The following is a 27,202-nucleotide window of genomic DNA, read 5'->3' as shown; positions in this document are numbered from 1 at the left end:
AAGTAACTGCATCTATTCAGGATTTGATAAATAGCTTCAACTTAGTTGACCCTTTTTTAATATTCGACCATGACAGAGAGCTAAATAAGTTTACGTTTTATTCGGCTTTGCATAAAGTCTGGTCCGGAATTGATTATTTTTTGGTCTCTGATATCTTTTCAAACAAAATTACAAACTTTGCCCTTGAGGCTAGAAGTATATCCGACCACTCGAATGTCTCCCTTTGTATTAATCCCACTCACCACCTGAATCGCAATGGTAGTAGTCCCACTTGGTCACTAAACAGTAACATTCTTAAAAAAAATGTTCTGCAGGAAATTAATGATTATCTGAACCAATCTGATGCAGAATCTTACTTATTCACCATCCCCTTAGATATCCAATGGGATACGGTCAAAGCGGTCATCAGTGGAATACTCATACAAAAATCATCTTATTATAAAAAAAAAGAGAAATTGTACATCAATAACCTCAACAATGAGCAAAAGATGACTGATGCACAACTACAAAAGGATTTTTCTCCTGAACTGGAAAAGAAATTACATGTGATACAAAAAAATATTACTCATTTCACTTACAAAATCAATCCTTGGTAGAACTCAAACTCCTTCATAGATATTAAGAATAGGCCCAAACCCCCTCCAGAACATTAGCTGGACTCATAAACATCAAAGAGGGACCAAACTATATTAATGAAATAAAATACAAAGGGAAAAAACTTATACAGTAATAAAGATATTGTTAACTCTTTTGTAAATATCTTCACTGAAATCTATAATCACCAAAACCAGACCCCAAATGAAATGCACAAAAAATTCCTAAATGAGCTATCTGTTCCAAAATTATAATTCGCGCAAACACCCTTCTAAACAGCCCCATAACACTGAGTGAAATAATGCTAGCTATTAAAAAACCTAAACCAAATAAGGCGCCAGATCCTGATGGTTTTACAGGAGAATTTTATAAAACTTTTAGTCGTCACCTTTCTAAAACTCTTCTTGCCATGTATAATTATATAATCTCAAAAGGGATTACTGATAAGTATATGAACAATTCAAAAACAATATTCATCCCAAAACCAAACTCTGACAAGTCCATCCCTCTCTGCTATAGGCCCATCACCCTTATTAATGTTGACATCAAAATCTTATCTACCATTTTTGCTAATAGAATTCAGAAAATTATAGCTACAGTCATTTATTCTGAACAGTTGGGATTTATGAAACAGAGGCAGTTGTGTGACAATACTCTTACCTTAAACACATTAATGTTTTTTTTTAAAAATGATAACCACCCGCATTATGCACTCACCCTAGATGCTACCAAAGCCTTTGATAACGTTGATCTAAACTTCCTTTACCTAACCATGAAATTCTTTAACTTTCCTGATCTTATTATCAACACTATTAAGGTGCTTTAAAACAATGCCTCTACTTCCCTATATATAAATAAAACGTTATCACGCCCTATTAAAATTACCAATGGCACTAGGCAGGGCTGTCACTCTCACCTTATCTTTTCAATTTATATCTGGAACCTTTCCTTCTCTGGGTTAAACAAAAGACTTATCACCATATTCCAAAAGTCTTCAACATTGATATAAATTATTCTGAATTTGCAGATGACCTAAACATCTATTTTGAGCTTCCCAATACCGATCTTCATAAAATTCAAAATTCTATTAATCTTTTCACTGAGGCTGCTAATTATAAATTAAACCCTGCAAAATCATCTATTTTCCATTAAACCCTGCAAGCCATTTAGAATATTACTTCCCTCTGTCTGACATTCCTCTCAAATATACACTTAAATACCTAGGAATAAATTTCACACACCCTCACCAAGAACTAATAAAAGCAAACCTATATAGAGTCTGGGATCATATAAATAACGATCTAACTAGATGGAAAAACATCAATCTTTCTTTGCTATTAAAATCTGCTATCATTAAAATGAATATTTTGCCTAGAATCCTTTTTCATCTTAACTCCATCTTCTTAAGCATTCCAAAAATTTTTTTCAGAAAAATGGAAACCACATTCTCAAAGTTTTTATGGTTCCCTAAATCAACCAGAATATCATACAGGAATCTAATTACCCCAAAGAACAAAGGCGGTTTAAGTCTCCCGGATTTTAATTTATATTACCACATCATTAATGCTAGTCATCTAATTCAAATAGCCTGCTATGATCCCTCTGCTGAAACTTGGTACCCAACCTGGATCAAAATCTGGTGCAACTATATATATTCGTTAAAACTCAATCCATATGCTGTCCCTTTTCTAGCAGCTGATGGTGACTACAAGTTCAAGATATTGCCAACATTAACGAACAAAATTCGCATCTTTCAAACTCTGATGACCTCCTTAAAATTGCACAATACTATTCCCATTCTCCAACCTATTCACCTAAACCCTAACTTAAAAATCAATAATAAAATGATTGATCTAACAAACTTCCCTATTGTTCAGAAAACCATAGTTTGGCACTTTTATAACTCTAAAAATGTTGCCGAGGTCAAAGCTTTATTTGGTGCTCCTAACAAATATGATCCTATCTTAAGACAAATTAGCTCACTTATAAAACAAAAATTCTCTAACTATAGAGTGAAGGAGCAAGATATTATAGTATCACAATCTATCATTAAATCACTTTCCCTATGGAACAAAATGATTTTGAATACCTATAAACTTGTGTCAAGCATTAAATATGATCATTCACTTCTATTTTCCAAATATTGGGACTGTATACAAGGAGAAATTTCTTTTGAGTCTAAGTGCGAAGCAATCAATAATACCCTGAATATAACCCCCTTCAAAAATCTAATTTACACCCAGCTTATGATAAACAACAATTCCTACTATACCCCAGCAGTCTTACTGAAATTCGGATACAATAAAAACCTAACCTGTCCATTCTGTTCCCTCCCACATGTAGATATACTTCACATCTTTTGGAGCTGTAAGAATATTTACAAACTTTGGTGTTCTCTCAGAACTCAGTTGGAAAAATGGGATATGAAAAAAACACATTCTCTTCGCAAACCATGACTTTAAATATAATTCCTAAATCTCTTAAGGGTATCCATCGCCACATTTGTGTTACAGCCTGTGCCCTTCTCAAATATTTTATAGCCAAGAATTGGGTCAATCCCTCAACAATAACTTGGGAAAACTTTACATCAATGACAATCAAATATATATCTGCACATAAGTTATGCAATAATAACAAAAAGAAAAAAGAATATTTTCAGAATTACTGGTGTAAACTTTTTGATCTAATCCAAACTAAATAATCTTCCAAAATGTGGGTCACTAACACTACATTCCAGGAAATCCTCCATCAGTATCATAGCTGGCCCTATAACCATTAGACATTGTTACCATCACATGGTAACTTTTGATTTTACAAAATATTTTGTTATATTATTTTGTTATCCTCTGACATCCATGGTGTAAATATGTTGTAAATGTTGTAAATATGGTATAAATAGAAGTACATGGTGTAAATAGTTGTTTTTTATGGTTATACCCCCCTTACCGCTTTTCTATCTTCTTAAGACAGTTATATATTCTTCCTTTCAAACCACTTTCCATTTGTATCTCTAGACTTTGACTGTAATATGTTATTGGGGGTCTTTACTGCTTATATTGGTCTCTTAGATGTAAGTTTCCCTGTAAGATAACTGCTGTTTTATAAATGCATAGTTTCTGTACTAACTGTTACATATATACCTATACTTTACTGCTTCCCATAATGACTTACAGTTTTTCCTTTGTATGCTTGAAAAGTTTGAAAAATTCAATAAAAATATATTTGAAAAAAAAAAGTAATCTTCACTGATTTACCTGGAAATGAAGCATTTTCAAGAAACAGGACAAAATCACTTTAGAGGCATGAGGATAGGGGATTCCAATGCTTTGCTTTCTATGATTTTTTTCCATTCATTTGATCACGATGAAACATCTAAATTATACCCAGTGAAGAAAAGAGCTGTAATTTCTGGGCGTGTTTGTGTGCGTGTGAGTATGTCTACGTGTCCCACTGCATATGTGTGTGCGTGTGTGTGTGTGTGTGTGTGTGTGTGTGTGTGTGTGTGTGTGTGTGTGTGTGTGTGTGTGTGTGTGTGTGTGTGTATGAGTTTCTCTATATATGTGCGTGAATCTGTTGATAGTCTGTCTATCTGTCAGTGCATGTGCATCTGTCTATGTGTGGGGGGAGGGAGATTAAATACTTATAAACTATTAAAAATTGTAAAACAATTTAACAGCTAGCCCATTATCTAAGTACAATGATGCCCTCTTGGTTAGGAGTCATCAGGGAAGTTAATTATTATTGCTTATTTGTTATGTGGTGTGTGGTGCTCTAATGAATCACAATGTGATATATGTTACTTTGATATACAGCAGAGTTTTTAGGGTACTAGCATAGTGCAATATGAAATACTGTGTCTGATGAGGACAATTATAGGATGCTAACATAGTATGATATGTGGTACTCTGACATATGACTAGAGTTATTCTGGCATAATGTGATATGTTGTACTCTAACATAAGGCTGAGTGATAGGATACTATATGATGAATGGAATTCTAACATATAGCTGATTTATAAAATATTAACATAGTACAATATATGAAACACTGATATATGACTGTTAAAGGAAGAACTGTAAAACAATATTATTTGACAATACTAGTTACTAAGCATCTCAGCAGGTTGAAATTCAAAAACCTAATAAACTCATTTACTTTTCTATTTTATGTATGACTGACTCTAAAGATATCATATTGAAATAGTGGGTCTATATCACGAAATCGAATACACTTACCTTATCCGCACCCTAAGGTCTGTCACTATCGCACACTTACCTTACCCGTACCCTCACCCCAAAGTCTGTCATTATCGCACACTTACCTTATCTGAACCCTAATCCTAAGGTCCATCACTATTGCACACTTACCTTACCCGCACCCTAACCCTAAGGTCCATCACTATCGCACACTTACCTTAACCCATTCCATAACTTTCGCACCACAGTGGAGAAAATGTCGAAGCCACAGAAACGGCCAACCAAATTCTTTCCCTGGGAAGGAATTCGGATTTCCGTGGCTTTGACATTTTCAACTTTTGAACTACCAAGTTCGACCTTCTGGTGCTCGAACTTCTGGAAGTTTGATTTCGTGATAGGAACCCGAAATAGTTATACTAGCATCAATAATACACTATTTTCATTAATTGAACTATCCTATATATGAAATTATATTTATATGTTAACAATAAATTAATATATCAATGTTACAGCAGGTATCATTGTCTTCTCACAGTAAGAGGTTCCCTGGTTCTACTCTCAGCTGGGGTTCCTTCTGTGAGGAGTCTGCATGTTCTCCCTGTGTTTGCTTGGGGTTCCACCAGGAGCTCAGGTTTCCTCCCACATTCCAAAGACATAAAGTAGATGGATCGGGCATTCTAAACTGACTATAGGTACGAGTGCATGTGTGTGGAAACAGAAGAGCAGTCTTGGCAAGGCTAGCCATTCGGTGGTGTGAATATTGGCTCTCAGTGATGGTTACTGTTGATGTGACACCCCAACCACTTGTGCAAAAAAGGGAAAAAGGGAGTTATGGATGGATGGAGCTTAGTAGCTGGTTTTGTCATGAGGTTATAACACTGACGGAAGAGAGTAAAAAGTAGAATTTCAATTTGTACCCATTTTCCCTTTAATCTGAATTTGTCACTACATGAGAAGCATGTAAAAATGGGGTGTTGGGGCATTGCTCCCTTATCAGAAGATTCAAAAATTATTATTATTTTCCTACTCTTTTATTGAATTATTATTTTTTTTAATTATATTTTTGTTGAGTTTTGATATTGCATTTATAATATTTTTGTGCCTTATCTAGGAGAAATGCAATCCTTCTTAGAAGAGACATTAAAATGTTTTGTTTCTGTGGAGGGCACATATCCACATATAATAAACAGCAAGAAAAGACTTCAAGCAGAAAATGGATTAGTGAGGTTGGATGGTAATGGATTTAACATCACACCACAGAAGCTGAGACTTATAGACCAGCTGCCTAGTTCACAAAGCCACTTGTGTGTGACAGGGGGTTCCTGGTTTATACTTAATCAGCTGCCTAGTAGCACAGAGCTGCAATATTGTGCAGTGAGGGTTTATGGGTCCATGTGCAAATGTGACATTTGGTGGATGTGGCCTACTTAAATTATATCCTTTTGCTTCCTAATGTACTGCTTTGCACAGAAAAGTTGCATAATATGGTGATTCATGGTCGTCCATGCTCTGTAAAGTCTGTGTAGCTGAATGAACGAATTCTATAAATATGTGCATTTAAAAGCAGCACTGCACCCATGCATTCTTATAAGAAAAGTTGTGTAGGAAGAAATGGATCAGCTTTGCTCTGACAGTGCCAGAAACAAGCAAGGATTGTGTGCAGAATTCCGTGTACTTCAGAGTGTGTGTTTGTGGGGGATGGGGGGGGTTTGAGAAGAGTAGAGGAACAATATTTGAGTATTTGTCATGGTTGAAAGACCATGTCTTCTTGCTGTGAGTTTTTGTATGAGGGTGTGTCCAAGTATGCTAGATGACATCTGCATGTCAGTGCTATGTATGGGAAAAATCAAGGATGCACATGTCAGACTCAGTATATGCATATGCCTGAGTGCCTTTAAGTGTGAATGAATGTGCAGGAAGTTATGTATGTATATGTGTCTGTATTTTTGGTCTCCAATATCTGGCAGAGAAGTCAGATTAGAAGAGACTCACAAACTATAGTGACTCCTCAATCAAATAGCAGCTGTGATAAGCATATATTGCAGGCTGTGTGTAGAGGGGTGAGGTTCAAGCCCCTTCCAATCCCTACATCAAGAAGGTCATCCCTTCATAAGAATTTGACTTACCTGAAAAGATCTCATTACAGTTAATTTGCATGTCTTTGAATCACATGGTATAACAGCTAATGCTAACTGACACTTTGCTGGGATAATAACTAGTGGCAACTAATACATCATGCACAGGAACCCCCAACTCATACATTGTGCTGCCACAGGCAACCCCACCCATTCACTCTCTTGCACATATGCACACATGCAAACCCACACACAGTCATATCCCCATACATCTCAACTCTCCCTGATTTTACAAAATGCTCCTTATTTTGCATCTTATATTTGCCCTGACATTTGTAAATCAAGGATGTTTACAGTAAGTAATGGTAAGCATTACCGTTTCATACATTTTATTGTGTAGAAAATGTTTTGTCATATAAACCATGTTGTTCTGTTAACTTTTTAAGTGACTTAAAGTTATATTTAGAAAACTGCCCTAGTGTCTAGAGTCACCCCCTCCAGTATTACAAGCTTTGCCCTTTAGTAGTAGGGAACAAGGGTGGTATGGCAGTTACCCACCTGATAAACGCACACACACACACGCATGTACATACACTCACACTCACAGACCAACTCACATGAAAAGACACCAAACATGAGATGTACACACCGTCACTTGATCCCACTCATAGACACACTCAACCATTCCCCCCACACACAAACACTTAGACTGCGACCAAGGTAGATACACACACACACACACACACACACACACACACACACACACACACACACACACACACACACACACACACACACACACACACCACACACACACACACACACACACACACACACACACATGCACACACACACACATTTATCTGATCTTGCCTTTAATGCAGTTCCCCCATTGACTGAAGTGACAGATTGTCCCCAGAATAAATCAATAGAATTTAACATAGCAGTTGAGACAGCCTGCCAGAGCAATTTTATCAAATATGTAGAATCACTGTGCTGGGCTTGTTTCTAAATTGGAAAGGGCTACCTCCAGCAGAAAACCTTCAGTGTTACAGTTTACCACTGGCAATAGCCCTTTCTAAATCCCAAGCAATCTTAATAACATGTTCTTTAATACTAACTTGAAACAGTCGGCCAATGTGTTTCTAATGCAGTTTAATTTACAAGCGTACCTCAACGCATGCAGTCCATTAGATATACAACAAGTAAAATACTTTCAGTTGAAAGTATCATGTTTCATTGTATTTATAAAAGAAAACTATTTACAGTTTGAGAACAATCTGCACATCTGTCATTGGGAAAAGATCCTCCGGGAGCAATAGTTTTACAAACACTATCTATGTGCTTTTTTTATTCATTGATTGTATTTGTTAACTAGGGCAAAGCAATGATCCATGTGTTCTTTTTTTAGACACAGCATGGGAACACTGTTTGGTTAAATGACTTTATCAGGGTCAGACAAGTAGGCAAATGAAATCAAACCCTGGAGTAAATGAAATAACTAAAATCAGCTGATATTATGACAGTGAACAAATTGCTCCGTAATATATCTAACTCTTACAAAGAAGCAACACAATTTCCCAAAGTTTATATTATAACCTGTCTTTCTTAAAATATGCCACATTCCTTTAACCAGTATTAGAGAGAATAATAGACTGAATAACAAAGCATATTAGGTTCATTACTTTTTCAGTGCAATTCTGATTTCTTGTTGAGATGACAGCAAAAGACATTTGTCCACAGTAAAGTAGTTCAACTTGACTTCCATCATAATGTATTTCAACTTACTGGCCTCAGACATATAAATATAAAGCAATTCATATCTGAAATATAATAGACTAATGCAAAGACATGCACTATTTTTATTATCGAATTCTAAGCTTCAGTTTTAGTTTTTATATGAAATATATTTACTAAGCCATATTAAGTCATGTATAATGTTTAAATATTTTTAAGACAAATCTGTGCATGAATAATATTTTTCTATATTATCTGTTGCAAAACAAGCAAACTGATAAGTCAATTCCATCATTTTATTTCAGAAGAGACTCCCACCAACAACTCTCAGCTTGGTAAGATTATCTTCTTTGTTACTTTTTTTTCTATTGCACCAGATTTTTCTACTGACTATGCACTTATCTGAAACATGAATGACACAAGATAAGTGTGAGATATAACATATTAAGGTGCAAGTATATAACTAAGGGATATGATCCATAGAATGTACATACTTACATCAAATCTTGCACAGGCATCCTGTAGTTATCTTGAAATGTAGAAAGTGCTCACTATGTTTTTTGCTTTAAGCTTTGTATTAATTTATATTTTTAAAGAATACTACATAATTTGAATGTGCTTTCTGCCAAGCTGCTTTGTATGCATACTTGTGAGACAGATTTTGTGTGTTTGTGTGTGTCTGTGTATAGTGTGCGTGTGCATGTGTGTATGTGGTAGACATTGACTGGCATTTACATAGATGGACAGACAGATGGATGATAGATAAGTAGACATGCAGACTTTAAGTGCAATTTAAAATAGGGATAATTCAGTTGTTTCTGCATTAGTAACCACAACACTAAATATCTATATATATATATATTTATACACACACACACACACACACACACACACACACACACACACACACACACACACACACATAAAACATTACAAAAGTAGATCATCTAGAGCTTTGCTATGAAGCAGGTCAATTGATGTTGGACATGAACCATAAATATCAGAAATGTGTTGCATTAGTAAATTATTGGTGACATGTATTTCAAATAAAAAGAAAATCTTGTAACAAGACCATCAGATTGAAGATTTTAGTGGAAAAATCCTGACATTCTGAATTGAAAACAGAGGTAATCAAGATGGCTCAAGTGAAGTCTTGTATCCCACCTGTGACCCAGAGGGTGACAGGACTAACAAGAAACAGAGCATAAAGGATTAGTCCAGATAAAATCACTTTAGCTAGCAGACCTGTGGGAGGACTAAAGACATGTCGATGAAGTTTTGAGTAGTTTATTCAGTTAAGCAGGTAGACGGACAAGTGTTCTTGTTCTGATACATTACATTCAACAGGAAAAAAAAAAAAAAAACAACTAGCGAAGCACTACCATGATTTCCCAGACCATGGAGGTTTCCACCTCCACATCCTGGACAAGCTCACTATTGGTCCACTTGAAGGAAACAAATATGTGATCCTTGAAACAATGGAGTTAAGCTGGCAAATCAGGTTGGATGCTCACCACCACCCTGGTCTAAACTCAAGCATTTCCATTAAAAGTGTGCTTGCACTCAGGAAAATAAACCATAAATCACAGCTAAAGCACCTAACCCAGGATTTGGACATAAATTGTTAATTAACCCCAACTGCTGCTATTAATATGAAAAAGTCAATCAAGTAATTACTTTTGTAAATCACTGCATCTATATTAGCATGGCTTATCTGGTGAACTAGTGACATGGAAAATAAGCCACATTATTTTTTTCTGTGTGTGAGCTCTAGATGAGTACATGTCTAAAAAGTAATTGACATTAGTTTGAAAGTGTTTTTTTATCATGATGTGCACAAACTTAAACAGCAACTTTCAGTCATTTGAAATGTGTTTTTTGTTTTTCTTCTACCATTCTATCTAAACCCACCCCAGGCTACATGGCACCACCCCTTCTCTCAATAGATTGGTTAACTGCCCTTCCACCTGATCCCTCCCAGTTTCCATCCCTTTATCTAGCCAGGCACAGAGCTATCTAGCCCTCTTTTTCACTAACTGTACCACTAAGAACCTCAAGAGAGTAAAAATCTAAACAAAAGAGCTTTGACTTTACCACCTGGAATCTGAAGAGAGGAAGAATCTGAACAGAAGACATTCAGTAACTCCTAGGCTCAGAAAGAAGCTTGACAGTGAATACCCCAGACTGAAGTACCATAAAGCCATGCTCTGGGACCAGGAGCATTCCAACTCTCACTGCAGCTACCCCACAGCAACCAGGTATAGATACTGTAACCACTTGGCCTGCATTTAACTAAATGTCGATATTCTGCAGTACAATAAAAATTGTTGTTCCAGGGCATCACTCCACACTGCTATATTCTTTATACCATAGGCACATTTTGCTGATGCTTAAATGTTTTTGTATACTCTGCAGTTCACCAGTTGGTGGATTTTTATTCTTTGGGCACAAGAAGACTACACAAAAGGTTCTGAGGTCTCAAACATTACTTACTTTTTACTTTTTTCCTCCTCCTTGTGCACATCCATGAGCTTTGTATAAAATGAGCACTGCAACTTGTTTTCTACTGTATGCTATTTCTCTGGATGTCTGTATTGTTCATTATCCCAAGGATATTGCCAGTATCCTGGCAGATCGATTTAGTGCCAACTTCACCCCCCTCTCACCCCCTAAAGGGCCCATCTCAATACCAAAAGATTGCCAAATTCTGATAATCACGGCCACACAGGTAGAAACCGCACTCTCCAAAGCTAAGAATACAGCATCCATGGGACCAGTTGACATTCTAGGCTGTGTATTACATGAACTACAAAATGAACTGGCACCTCACCTAAGTGTCATGTCTAATCATAGCCTCACCTCAGGCTTTGTGCCCACTGAGTGGCGCACAGCTACAGTTATCCAGCTCCACAAGGGAGGATCTGCCTTGGATACCGGGAACTACCATCCCATCAGTCTGACAAGCCTGATATGCAAGGGCATGGAATGCATTATCATGGAACTTATAAACAAAGACATTGGCAACCTTCAAACACTGGTCCCCACCCAGTTTGGGTTTGTGAAGGGCCGATCTTGTCTCCTGAATCTGATTGACTTCTTTGAATCAGTCTCCAGAGCTGTGGATGAGGGTAAGGCGGTCCACACAGCCTATCTGGACCTTGCCAAGGCCTTCAACACCATTCCCCACTCTGGAATCATAGATAAACTTACTAAGCTGGGCATAAATCCCTACGTCACTCGATGGGTTGCCAACTGGCTTACTGACAAAACCCAGACTGTAAAAGTAGCCGACTCCAAATCCATGTCCAGACAAGTGACAAGTGGAGTACCTCAAGGTTCAGTCCTGGGACAACTCTTGTTTGGCATCTACTTCTCTGAAGTACAGGCCAACACTAAGGGACTCTGGCTAACAAAGTTTGCAGATGACTGCAAACTGGGAGCCATTATTGAATCCCCAAATGATGTGGATATTCTACAAAAGGGCCTTACAGAAACAGATGCCTGATGCCAAGAAATGTATAGTTATCCCCTTTGGAAAAAAACATGCACCCATGAATTACCACATAGGTGGCAGGACACTAAACATCGAAAGTGTGATGAGAGACTTAGGGATACAGGTGGACAGTGGTCTCACTTTCGATAACCACATCGCCACAACAGTCAGGAAATCCTTCTATGTGGCAAACCTCATCACTAAGGGCTTTTCATCCAGAACAAAGGAGGTCATTGTCCCACTGTAGTCATCCCTCATTAGACCCATTATAGAGTATAATGCCCCGTTTGGTAAATACCTCACAAGACATCTGCAACAGCTGGAAAGGCCACAGAAATACCTCACTAAAATAATCACAGGCCTAAAGCAGATGCCATATGTTGACCGTCTAAAAAAACTCCAGCTATACTCTGTGGCACATCGTCTACTCATAGACGATCTCTGCTTAACATACAAGGCCATGTCAAACCCTGAGCTGTTGGACATGCTCCACTTAAAGAAATCCCAATCTCTCAGAGCCACACGCTCCAGTGATCTAAACCTTATCATTACAATGAACAAAACATGTTGGAGGGATAGGTTCCTGACCCAGAGACTCCCCATACTCTGGAATAGACTGCCCATACATGTCAAGCAGAGCGCCTCAATGGCCCTCTTCAAAAGGAACCTTGATGATTGGATGGGAGATAGGAAATTCACCCCGGGGATCATGTCATTTGCCATGCTAGACAGGGGCCCAGAGAAGTAAATATTGTTGGAAGAAATATCCAGGGAATTGTTATGGCTAGGCTTGCATAGGCCTTGGAGCCGATAGCCTAGTACTAACCTATGAACTTATGAACCTAGAAAAATGAGAATTATCTAATGTAGCTTTAAGTTTTCCCTGCATTTAAAAAGGTCTGTCTTCATCAAGTGGAAGAAGAATTGGGACTGGTCACTTTAATCATGTATATCAGTCTCTTATAAGCAGGCATTGTAAACCTTTTTGTCATACAAGAGAATATTAGCCTTTCATATTATATGTCAGGAGTTAATGAACCCCTTAAAAGTGGGTGCAGCCTCTTATATTACAGGTGATAGCCTGGAAAAAGTTCTGTAATAAAGCTTTTATACTTGGTTGCAAGGAATATCAGCCCCATTGATGCAGACACAGCCTCTCATTTTACAGGTGTTTCAAAACAGACTAATAAAGTCTGGTAATAGCCTCATAAAAGCAGGCATTTTCAATGTTCAAAGTGTAAACCACTCTATTAGATGGACGTGATGAAGGTCAGGTGAAAGTGCTTTCTTAAATATAGTTCTATAATTGTAGCTCTTAGTGAGTTGCCATGTTTTGTTTGTTAGAAGTTAAAAATAAAAATAAAATCTTTTAGCCAAGAATGAGGTTCCACAGGCTGCTGAGCTGGTAAACCCTCATGAGTCTTTCAGGAATATTCAAATAAGGGGCTAATCTCTAAGCTTTGGGATTGGCTCCTTGTTTTTCCATCTCCCAGATTTTCCTCCAGTCATCTCCCCTGGAGTTTCCTACCATTGTCTGTAACTGCCTTTTAATAACTGACCTTTTGAATATAATGTTTTTTAAAAAAGAACAGTTGTCTATCTACCTGTATAACTGAATAAACTACTAGAAACATCAGCAAGTTGTCTTTAATTCTCCCATATGAAGGGTATCATTGAGAGTCTCTTAGATCTTCTAGCTAAAGTGAATTTATCTAGACTAATCCTTTATTCTCTGTAACCTTGTGAATGTATGTATTTTGATTACCCAGTATAAAATGTTGAGCTATTTCTTACTGATACCCTACAACTAAACATAACCATGTCATTTGAAAGCATTGAAAAAAACAGCACTACTGGCATAAAAGTCTTAGCACTTTTTTGTTACTGTCATGGTTTGTCCACATTAATTGTAAAAACATTAATCATTAACATTGCAAAAGATGTAATTTAAAACTTGAAATGTTATGTCATTAAAACAGTTGATGGTTCTTTGAGCAACAACATGCTGAATATTTCTACTTATACTTTTAAATGTGTAACTTTTTAACAATTGTTGATCTATTGGACTATCCAAAAGAAGATAGACTAGGGCCGGGATTCAGTAATCCTCCGAGTAAGACTAACCAAGTCTTACTCAGAGACAGCCATTTAGGCCTACGACATCAGCACGTCATGCATATGCATGAGGGCACTGACTCAACTGGAAGGCTTACACGTAGCGTGTAAGACTGCAGGAGACGTGTCGGACTGCCAAGCAGTCCAAATATCCATGCACCTGCAACCATGTAAAGTGAAAATGAGAAATGCAAGGAGCGAGTTCACTGACACATAGCAAACAGTACACATCCCCACATACTAAAGCCCTTTGTAAATGTAAAATGTAAACTAATTTTGTTATTTTATAATTCCCGATATAGCTGCCCGTATTTGCGCGTGTGTGCGCGGGTGTGCCCATTGCTTAGCTGCAGTTAGCAATGTTGACAACGAAGAGCATAATAAGAAATGTTTATGCAAATCAAGCCAAATAGCAATAGTGTAGTAGTAGAGCGTTCACACAAAAAGGAGGCATTCCCGATTCAAGTCCCACCACTCCCCTGTCTATTTTATGTTTTAAATTAGTATATAAAATAATTCCTGACATATATGAATAAAATTTTATTAAAAAGTGTTGAAATGGCCTATGTATTAGTGAACAAAATGTATACATATAAAGATAAGAAGGTGAGCAGCATTGAGGATATTGACATATAATTGCCCATAGCTAAGCAGCGTTTTACCTAGCGCAATATAATTGCCCATGGCTAAGCAGCGTTTTACCTAGCACAATAAAATTTCCCATAGATAAGCACAGTTTTACCTAGTGCAATAAAATTGTCCATAGATAAGCAGGGTTTTACCTAGCGCAATATTATTGCTTATAGCTAAGCAGCGCTTCACCTAGCGCAATAGGTTTGCGTGGAGCTGCGCACTGCATTAACCAGCGCACCGTCGGGCAACATGGAGCAACGTAGTGCAAAGTGGCCTAAACACAGCCACACCCCCTAGCCTGTCTGGACAGTAGTAAAATAAAAAGCAATGACAAGGTTCTAACCCTGGACACTGCGCACCATAATCAAAGTACTTGAACCACTAAGCCATGACAGCTTAGCATAAACATGCACTGTTAACATACATATACTTATAAATGAAGAGTAACCATTGCTAAGCAGGTCTGCAGTCAGCTGAGAATTTTCAAAAACTGCCAATCACAAAAAAGTGTGGGAGATGCGGCATATTTAAGCTCCATAGGCGGGAATACTCGCCATAACTGATTGTAGCTCCCATCTGCAGTCAGAATGGCTGGTGCTGGTGAGGGTACTCACTTTCGAGTGCAATGCTGGGGCATCGAGGAGTCAAAATACATGGTTTGGCTCCTTGTCCACCGTCATGAGTCAAGACTCCTGCAGGGCCAGTTCCAAGGGACAGAGTACAAAGCGGAGGCTTGGAACCGGATAGCTCATGACCTCACCAGTGCCACAGGCATCCCTCGGTCTGGTGAGCAGGTCCATCACCACAATGCAGACCTAAAGAGATGGAAGCAGGACCTACTGAACCGATGGATACAGGAAGCCCGTGACATGCAAGATGCCCCAATACTGAGTAGGTAGCCATGGCATGAAGTATGTAAGACATGCTAATTTAGTCTTTATAATGGATAGGTATGTCTCAATATCCCTTCATTTATTTCACAGCTGCAGGTGCCCATGCTGCAAATCAGCAGGCCTATGCAGATAGGCTGCTAAGGCTGTGCCACCAGGCAGGTTAGTAATTATTCTGCATGTATTGTTATATAAAATAGGTGAGAGAGCCTGAAAAAAATTGTTCTAGCCCAATAATAAAGCCATAAAATGCCCTGAATAATTTCTCTGCATGTACTGTTATATAAAATAAGTCATAGAGCCAGAAAAAGAGTGTAGTAACCCAGTAATAAAGGTAAAATAAGTCAGGAATAATACCTCTGCATGTACTGTTATATAAAATAAGTGAGCGAGCCTGAAAAAGAGTGTTGTAACCTATTAATAAAGGTATAATACGTCTTGAATAAGTCTTCAGTATGCACTGTAATATCAAATAAATGAGAGAGCCTGTAGAAAAGTGAGTAATGTAATTAATAAAGGTATAATACTTGGAGTGTGTCTGTGTCACTTACTTTGAAATGTTGTTGTACCCTTGCATTCTATAAATAGTACTGTTGTATTAAGTGCTGTCAACCCACAGTTGGGCAGTCCAATATAAAGTGGATGAAGGAAGTGCCAGTAGCTGTGAAGCATATATACAGTCCTCAACAGTTGGTTAATGGCTGGCATGCATAGGTAAATCTGACACATGAGTAGCTTGTTAATGTGTTCCCCAGAAATGTGAGTGTGCTGCATGAAATGTATGTTTCTGTAGAAATATAACTGAAAATGTCATGTGAACACATCCAGATATGTAGATATATAAATATAAATAAAATATATAACTATGAAGCAGTAGCATCTGCATCTTGGACAGTTAGTATGGCAGATATAGGTCAGGTATATAATGAACTAGCCAAACCCATTACACAACTTAATGCATGTTGCCTAGTGTAATAATACATGTAGGGGTTATACACCTGCAGTCAATATGAATGTAGTGTAGACTAAAAGTACTTATAAGATGTTAATGTAGGTATCTTTTTACACCCTACTGTATGTACATAAACAGTGCAATTCCACACCTCAATGGGTATGTCTAATCTCAAAACATTTGTTGGGACATATGTCCTATTGTTTTATAAATATCTGCATTTACTTTGATGCATGTGCCCTGTTCAAACACCACAATCTTGGTGGTCTGTTGCCACCAATCATCCCTGCATGCTGTTGGAATGTCCACTGTCATTCAATATATGCATGTGTTATGCTTGCTGTTCAACTGTTGGAACCCTGGTGTGTTGGGTTAATGGGAATATTACTGCATGCTGTTACAACTAATTTGGAATGCTGTTGTCTATGTTGTAATTAAACACACCTAAACAGAGAACATATGGGAAGGCCGGTCCCAGCGGACTCACCTGTCCCTCCTCAGCTGGCGATTGCACCTGGCACCAGCAGGTCCGGTGCCCAGCCCGGGCTCCCCTCCTCTGTTGGTTCTGTGCCACCTTTGGGTGGAAGTGCTACAGGGGATGGGGCTCATCCCCCCATGCAAGCGTGGGTGGAGAAGGGCCACCTGTCACCCTTCAAAGGGTCCGGGCTGTGGTGCGTAGGGAGATCCAGCGTTCATTCGCTGATCCCCTACACCAGTTCGAGGCGAGAGTGGCGTGACTCATGGGTGAGCCTGCCCCTCCTATACAGCCCCCAGCACAGCCACCCTTGGGTCTGTGAAGATGCAGTGGTGACTGCCCATGGGTGGGGATCTCAGTTCCACTGTTGCGATTTCCAAACATCCATCCCCGTCAATTGTGTTCACCCACCCCATGTGTCATATTCTGCCTCTGTATGCATCTTGTTTGTCTTATCTGTTTACCTCACCAACCTACCTCCCCAAATATATCTACTTTCTCTACCTCACTTTCCACTCTCACCTGAAAAAAAAGGGCAATCTGTACCCACAAAAAAATTACGCCCCATACAGAGCTACCCATTTTGCACACATGTCCACTGGACATGTAAACTGATAATTATAATTGGCAGTACAACATACTTTATTGTCCTCACCCCTCTGTCAGGAGTGGAAGGTTTCAAATTTCACTCCAAATTTCGAACATATGCACAGCTGTTGCTGGTAAAGAAATGGGCAGCTATGGACCTTCCCTACACCCATCCTGCACATCCCGAGCTTGTTTACCTACTGTCTTTCCCTCTTTGTGCCCCCTTTTTCACCACTTTCCTATCTCCCCATTTTCTTTTTTTTCAAAGAAATTTGCGCTGGGGTTAGTGGGCGTAATCACTTTTAAGCAGTAGTTAGCGGGTTTGAGCAAGTGTGTGCATGTGTGGCTTAGCTAAGTATTGCTAAGCATTGTGCAAACCTGCGCAAACCTGCTTACAACTGCTTAAAAGTGCCTTAGCCACTCTGCATGGCAGGGTCCTTGTTCTGCTGAGCAGCAAAATAAAACACCTCTGTCAGTCTCAAACCCCGGACCTTGGACACACTACATTAAGTACCACTAAGCCACAGTAGTTAGCGGGTTTGAGCGAGTGTGCGCATATGTGGCTTAGCTAAGTATTGCTAAGCATTGCGCAAACCTGCGCAAACCTGCTTACAACTGCTTAAAAGTGCCTTAGCCACTCTGCATGGCAGGGTCCTTGTTCTGCTGAGCAGCAAAATAAAACACCTCTGTCAGTCTCAAACCCCGGACCTTGGACACACTACATGAAGTACCACTAAGCCACAGTAGATATACAGTAAGTTGGTGCTGTAAAAAATATATCATGCATTACAATGAATGAATGTAAAGGGAAAATAGGAATGCCATAACACAAATCTTGTTCTGTGGATCTTTACCAGCAGTTGTTGTGGAATTCCTTGACATGACTGTGAAAAGAGAACCAGCCATTATAGCAGGAAATAATGTTACAGTATCACTTTACAAACCGCACACAGTATCAGAGCAGGATAAACACTGGCATATTTGAATAGGGCAGAGGCCATACTTCCCAACTGTGACTGCTTTTCAGGGATGTCCCTGATTCGTAAACAAATGCTAGCTTTGTCCCTCAGAATCCCTCTGAAAAGTAATGACGTTAGGCTGAAAAGTGGGGAATTACACTTAATGAATAATGTCAATAAGTAAGAGTACACACTGCATGCACTTCAGAAAAGGTGTATTAATACATATGCTCTGATTCTCTCACAGTCTCAACTTAATGTCTCTAATATATTACAGGTTTACCTCACTTATATGTACCATTCCCTGAGGCTGTTCAATTATATACCTGAGTGTATCAGAGGCCTGGCAGAGGCAGAAACACACAGACATTTCAGCTTTTCTGCTGTTACACACTCTGCAAATAGCTTTGGAACCAGTCCCACAAGCATACCCTTATGTAGGAGTACAACACAGAAATATCAAAGGATGTAGCAATGTACTGGTAGCAACCAACTGTGACAATGCCATTGTTCCAGTGTAGAAAAGACTGGTGTGGTGCACAGACAAAAAATATTAGGCTAACCTCTGGCTACCATCTGGATATGTCCACAAGTGGGAGCTACACAAGACAGACTACTTGCCTTGTTAGACTAACAGGTACACAGCAACCCTGTATGTTCAGCAAGATAAACATCACACAATAATATATAATGCTCTCTGTACTTCTGCACCCCTACCCAAAAGAACAATATACCTGTGTATTCAGGCTCTACCAAGGATGTAGGTAGGCATACTCCATACTGAAATGTGTCCAGTTGTCTTGAGCAGCCTGTGCTAATGTCAACACAAATAAACAACAAACTGTTCAGAAGTGAGGTAATTAATATTTGCAGTATAGTAGTTCGCAAACAGTTCATGTGCCAGAGGAATACATTGCAATAACTACTTTTGTATGGCAGTTAATTGTCTAATTAGAAAAGAAAGTACATACTCCCATGTATCTTGTGTAAGCATTTGGAGGGGTGAGTAAAATTCTACACTGACTAGTGTGTACTAGAAGCAGCAACATTCAGGTTTGAGTACAACATGCAAATCACTGGCTACAACCCTAGCTTCAGATATAAGAAGTATACCAACCTTCTGACTGACACAACGGTGTCCACAGCAAACAACCATGGGCCCCACTTTGCAAAGCTGAAAGGGCTATGCCTACCTAACCTAGCATTTTATAGCAGTGGGCTGCTATGACAGTGAATACTGCAATTACCACACAGCAGGCTGCATGCAATTAGTAAATGGTGGGCACCAACTGGTACAGAGGCCATCACATGCACATGTGCAGATACCTAGAAAAGCAGGCTGTACTTGCTGTCCACACATGCAATGATTTCATTGCAGAAAGAGAGAGAGAGAGAGAGAGAGAGAGAGAGAGAGAGAGAGAGAGAGAGAGAGAGACAGAGACAGAGGCAGAGGCAGAGACACAGACACAGACAAAGACAAAAAGACAGAAACAGAGAGACACAGAAAAAGAAAGAGCAACAGCAACAGACAGAGAGAAAAAAAAAGAAATTATTTCCTTTAAAAACAGACGGAACAGATCAATACAAAGGAAAGGTATGTAACACATATGTATTTGCTGGCATGTAGTAGATGTTTATGAAGAGTACTCTACATACTGTGAATCATCCATATGTGGCAGCAGTATGTATCTATATGTATCTGTACATGTGCATAGGGCAAGGGGCATACTGCAACTGTTTGTGAAGGGTGTATATATATACGTTGTTGAAGGTTGTTATGTGCATATTTCTATGTAGGTTGTAGTGTGTGGCAAAGAAAACATCATGCAGTGCTGGGATATGACATGTGGTGGTTAAACGCTGTGGGTATGCTCTGTCAGTTTTGCAGTGTTGCAGCCAGTGAGGCCTGCTAAAGCTACATGGGCTGAGGACACCTTCAATGCAGTCTACACAACACTGTGCAATATTATTACATAACTGTAAATCTCACAACTGTCACATAATTGATATTCCCTCCATGAATAGTGGACTGTATATGTGCCTATATGTGCATCTATATGTACAGCTATGGATGTTTATATGTATGTGTGTATGTATGTGTATATATATATATATATATATATATATATATATATATATATATATATATATATATATATATATATATATATATATATATGTATATATATATATATATATATATATATATACATTATATATATATATATATATATATATATATATATATATATACATTATATATATATATATATATATATATATATATATATACAGAGAGAGAGAGAGAGGGAAAGAGATATGGGGCGTACTTACTGTGACAGGTGCCTGGCGACCAAGGTATGGACTGAAGCTCAGTGTTGATACTGCAGTGCCATCCCTTCTTGCCAGAACACTGTACCCATTATCTACCACATAGGTGGTAGTCTACCTAACATCGAAGATGTGATAAGGGAACATGGGACACAGGTGGACAGTAGCCTCCCCTTTGATAATCACAGTGCCACACTAGTCATGTACTCTGTCTACATGGTACACGTCATCACAAAAGGTGTGTCATCTAGGGAAATATAGGTGTTCCCCTCTACTCATCACACTTAAAACCCATTAGAGAGTACAATGCCTGCTACAGCAACTGGAAAGGCTACAGACATACCTCACAAAGAGTAATACCGGCCTCAAACAGATACCCTATGCAGACCGACTCACAAAATCACAGCTACACTGTGTTGCATACTGCCTACCTAGAGGTGACCTCTGCCTAACATACAGAGCTATGTCACACCCATAGCTGTTGGACATCCTCCACGTAAACATGTTACAATCTCTCCCAGATACACGCTCTAGGGCCCTAAACCTTGTCATCTCACTAAACAGCACATGCTGGAAGGATAGAGTCCTAACTCAGAGACATGACACACTCTCGAACAAACCACCTATCAATAGCAAACAAAGCTCCTCATTAGCAGTTGTCATAAATACTCCTGATGATTGTTTGGGAGATAGGTAATACACCCCGGGAATCACCTCTGTGGCTCTGGTTGACAGGGGCAAGTGAAATTAAATTACATGTGTGCCAAAGGCCAGGGTAGTGTATGGCTAGGCTGCTGTAGGCCCTAGGGCCAATAGCGTATTATCTACCCATGACACGATGCACACACACATGTACTTAGTGCAATAATTGCTGTGTGAGGTTGACTGAGTGTGATGGTAAATGTGTTGGTGAATTTGTGCAAGGTCTGTAAAGGTGTGATAACTTAGTGTGAAATTGTTTCTGTCATGGTAGTTTGTGTCCTAGCTGTGATCCCAGCAAAAGATGTGCATGCTATTGCTAGGCAGTAAAAGTAGTATGGCATATGGTGTGACGTAGTCCCTTGTTGTCGACTGTGGTGTCCCATTGTAGGCTAAAGCTTACATACCTCAGGCATAAGGTTTTGTAAGTAGTGACACACAGTACTGTATGGTACACAGGTAAAGCTCATCTGGGTTGGCATACTTTTGTGTGTTGTATGTATATCTGATGTGTGTGTAATTATGCCTGTACCATGCCCTCAATCATATCTGTGTTACAGGGTATACATGTGTATCTAGCAACATGTACAGTCTATTACAGCAGTATGCCACCTATATCCACAACTGTGCACACATGTTAGGCAAGGGTTTGGCATCAAAGACTACTGTGGTATACTGGTAATACTATCTCTGTACTTTACATTCATTGCGATGGATGACATCTTTCTTTAAGCATTAGCTTGATATATACCTCCTGTGGCTAGGTGGTGCATTGTGTCACATACAGTGTGCCATGTACTGGTGTATAGTCTTACATACTGGCTTCTCTTTGCTGCTGTGCAGAACATGGTTTGATATATAGAGCATGGCAGGCACTGTCAGCCAGTTGTGTCCTGAGCACTAATATGTGGTATTGAACATGTCTATCCTCTGACAACCAATCGGATATGAAATATGGCAGGTAATTGATACCTGTACTTTAGGATGTTAAGTGTGCCACTTGACTTGCTCACACATCTTGTTTAATTGTCTTCCAGGGATATGTCCCACCAAAGAAACCTGTGTTATACAGCTGCATAGGAGGCAGAAATACACAACAGCCTGGTGCAGCACTACACCCTGCTGTTCTCTAGAACCAGCCAGGACCAGCATGAGCGGACTGCACTGTGGCAAGATCTCGTTCATTGGGTAAATGATATAGGCATGCATAACCGGACATATGAGCAGGTACGCCATCACTGCAGTGATTTAATTAGACATGTCCGGCGGCGTGCATCTGATATCCGTCAACAACAGTTTGCCACAGGTGGTGGGGTTGCCATTCACCCCCCCCCTCAGCAGAGTGGAGGAGCTGCTCCTAAGTGTGGTAGCCCCTGGCCAACCACAGGAACAGCAACTGACATGTGTCATAATGGAGGCCGGAACCACCCAGCATGTTGACATGGAGCGTGCAGGTAACATGACCTATCTGTAGACTACTGTTATCTGTATTGGTAGATTATGCATATGTGGCATGTGTACTGTGTGTTTAGCAGTTGTGCTGCATAGTGTTGTGCAATACTGATATTTGGAATATAATCTGTACGCCTGTGACTGTCGACTGTTGTACTACTGTAGTTTAGCAAACTCACAGTAGCAATGGCACAGTTGTGGCCACTGACAAACTGTCTCATATTCTTGTAGGTCCCTCTGGTGTGACAGCAAGGCAGCCGGTCGATGCTGGTGAGTGTGTTATAATTTTAATATTGCTAATGAAATGTGCATGTCATAGGTGAGGTGTAGGCTATGTACATGTAACACATCTACGCATAATGCATGCTGTGCATGTTTGCTGTGAGGCTATGCCCATCTCAGTAATGACAGTAGCTGCCTCAATCACATGCAATACACAGAGCAGCACACACAATTTTGGCAACACCATACTGGACATTGGATAGGCATAGTTGATACGCATATACACAACATACAGAACTTTGTCATACGCAGTACACCTTAACATGCTACACATAGCATATCCAGACACCCGCTGTAAGGTCACACTTCAGTATCCCACATGTCATCCACACAGCACACATAATATACCTGAGGGATAGAGGTCTATCATTGGGCTGTGCGACACTCTTCAACACATAACACATTCATGTTAGTCAATGCTCCCTATTGGGCACCTTACAAACCCATGTAACGAGTGGCTGTGAGGCCAATCACTGAACAACAGCACACATGCATTAAAGCCATGTATACTGTTATTAACACGGGCTGTCTACACTCGCACTGCATGGCCTTGAGCAACAAACCTTCTGCATGCTGACATGTGTGATATGACTGTTTGCCTTGTGATACTGTAACCCACCTTCAACCACTATTAAGTATGTTTTGGATTGCTGGTGGTGTGTGTGGGTATTTGCTATAGTGAGGAGTGTATTTGTGTGCATGTGTGCATGTGTGCATCTGTTCATGTGTTCATGTGTGCATGTGTGCATGTGTGCATGTGTGCTGATATCATGTACAGGTTGTAAAGTGTGTTTCCTGTCTCCCTCCTACAGGTGCTGTGTTAGGGCTAGTTCACTGCAACAGGGAAACTGATGTCATTGAGCCACATAGTGATAATGAAGATAGGTGTGTTGAGGCACAGGTGTGTTGGCCAGGGTCTGTCATTGGGCCACCAATTGACAGTACACAGCTGTCCACCCCATCCATGCATACAGTCATACTGCCAATACATCCATCACCAATGGCCCAAGCTGAGGGACAGCGTACTGTTGGCATTGGCCAGGACAGTGTGGTATCCATGGCACATGCATCCCAACACAGCAGCCATACCCAGATGTCTGGAAGGGTACCACATAGGCAGATGTCCAGGGGTTCTCATAGGAGCACTGCTGCTCATCATGCCACTGGCAGATGTGCCACAGGTCTGATAACATCACGCATGTTCCAGGCTGTCATGGAGGCACAGGCATGTATGGAACGGTACACCAGACAGAGACTAAGGGCACAGAGGGCCCATTACAATGCTGTCATTGACAGTATCCATGACCTAGTAGGTGCCATCCAACATTATACCGAGGTCACTGATAGACGTTGGGGAGAGACATTAGATAACCTCCGCAATGTCATGTCCATGTGTCAGGACAGTGCGGGATGGTTGAGACGTCAACATGGACATATGCCAGCAACATCAGCAGCTGGCAATCACCGCAGATGTCGCTCAAGCCACAGCCCCTCCCGTAGTGCCAGTACCAGCCCCAGCAATGTTGGGGGTGGGCTGTCCATAGAATGTCCTAGAAGACCATGTGCACATGGCTCTGGACAGTCCCAGCAGGGACCTGTGTCCAGTGTGCATCCATCCACCTCTGGGGATAGTACCCAGTCTGGCTTAGTACCTGATAGTGGCAGTAGCACCCCTGCCAGGCACAGGTACCATATCCGTGGCCAGAGATGGTGATCTGTATAGCCTCACAGGTACAGTCTGTGGCTGTCCCACAAATACCCATCTATGGCAGCCACATGGTGGAACTGTGTGCATGCAGACACACACACATACTCCAGACACCTAGGGCTAACACATACCCACACACATTGCAACAACATTGGCCCAATACAGTATTCTTGACACACACACACACACACACACACACACACACACACACACACACACATACATGTCAATTGGATGGCTCACTGTAAGCCTCTGGAGAACCAACAACACACCCTGTGCATATGATGAAACCTGTACCACCTCCTGTCATCTGTAACATCGATGCAGGAACAGGCTGCCATGGTGCTGATGCACAGGGTGTCTATATAGCAGTATAGCAATGTTAGCATGTTGTCAGCAGTAGAGTATAATGATATGCTTGAAGGTGTAGCTGAGCAGGCATGATGCATTAAAGCTACGATTGTCATTGTAGTGTTGTTTACACCAGTGTTGGTTCCAATTGTGTATTGTCTGGCCACGTGCCACTTAGCTGATGTGTGCAGTATTGGCAGCATGTGTTAGAGAGTGGACAGTATGTGTGGGATGTGTGTAGCACAGATTTGCAGGTGTACAGTTGTGAACATGGTGGAGGTGCACTGTCTGCATGTACGTGCATAGTGGACACATGGCCAGGGTGACATGCTCTGTATTACACAGTAACACTCCATAGTTTCTATTGGTGGCCAGTATGCATTGTACTACACACATTCCGGAACCTGACTACACATGTGTGTATGACATGGTTTGACACTGTGCTGTGGGTGATACTGTTACTATCTGTCATCGTTTTGCATTCTGGTGGTATACATCACTTCAACAGCCTGACCATAACCAATCGTTAGATGATGTCTTGACAACCGACACACAGATGTAGGACACACAGCAACATTTGGATCCTTCAGGTACTATTCAATGCTAGTAACCACTGGTATTCACCTGCAGCCATTACTGAGACCACTCCTGTTTGCCATATAGCTCTCTTAGGTACAAGCAATCACAGTAGGGATATGTCCGTCCACGTCTGGTAATGCATACTGTGGCCTATAATGCATTCTCCAGATGACACACACATACTTCACAAGGGTATCATACAGACAGATGCCTGTTGTCAAACCCATGCTGTAAAGCTATAAGCCAAACTGAGCATTGTCATCCACCTATAAGGAACATATTATCCCCACAGTACCACATAGGTAGTAGCCACCAGCATGAAGAACAGGTACCGATGTGTACAAGCAACCAAGTGTTATGTCATCTCTCCTTTGTTAATCACATTTCCAAAGGTATTCTGGAATCCCTTGGTGGATTACATAAGCAATAAGGGGTCTGCATGCATATCCACAGTTTGTTCTACACCTATGAATAGTCATCATGGACAGATTTTGCTGCGTTTGAACAGGTCTGACATATACCTTGGCCATAGACCCTCACTCACACATTCCAATAGGAATTGTAATGACTTTGTGTGACACAGATGACCTAGGCCAGGGATCACTGCAGATGCTGGCATTGTCACAAGTATACAGATGTGACCTAAGGTCTGGGAAGCAGCAGCTCAGTCTGGCAAGGATGACAGCTGTGTTCTTGGAGAAAGCAGGGTTCCCACACATGCAATCATTCAGGTAACATGTACAGATATGTATTCAACACACAGCTAGCTCACATGTGCAATACATACTGATATGTCATACAGTGGTAAAAGCAAAACCCACAACACATTGACCAACAGTGTCACACACATACAGCTCACACACTCACCAAGTGCAGGATTCAATCCCCTTCCTAACTACTTCATGATAGTGGGGGAGTGCGCATTAACACGATGTGCTATGCACATTACTGTCAGTTCTTTTTTCCACAGGTATATTTGCAGGATGCTGACATCATCAGACTTGACAAAGGTTACATTACCACTTTTGAGGTGTTTCACTACTCTCCTAAAAGGTTGTTCTTTCCAAAGGGAAATGCACACAAACACACAGT

General features: G+C 40.1%; 1 protein-coding gene across 1 annotated transcript in view; it reads left to right on the top strand.

Moving 5' to 3' along the window:
* The window catches only part of ZPLD1 (zona pellucida like domain containing 1), a 556,217-nt gene that overhangs the window by 490,405 nt on the left and 38,610 nt on the right, over positions 1-27,202 (top strand). Inside the window, exon 9 of the mRNA XM_044071987.1 lies at positions 8,909-8,938. Coding sequence (XP_043927922.1) covers positions 8,909-8,938 — 30 coding nt within the window. The remainder of the gene's footprint in view (positions 1-8,908; positions 8,939-27,202) is intronic.

This window comes from Protopterus annectens, chromosome 5.part0 (genome assembly GCF_019279795.1).
Source record: "Protopterus annectens isolate FY-2018-M chromosome 5.part0, PAN1.0, whole genome shotgun sequence".
Classification (NCBI taxonomy): domain Eukaryota; kingdom Metazoa; phylum Chordata; order Ceratodontiformes; family Protopteridae; genus Protopterus; species Protopterus annectens.
The sequence above is the reverse complement of the archived record's forward strand: the minus strand, read 5'-3'. Positions and strand labels throughout refer to the sequence as shown.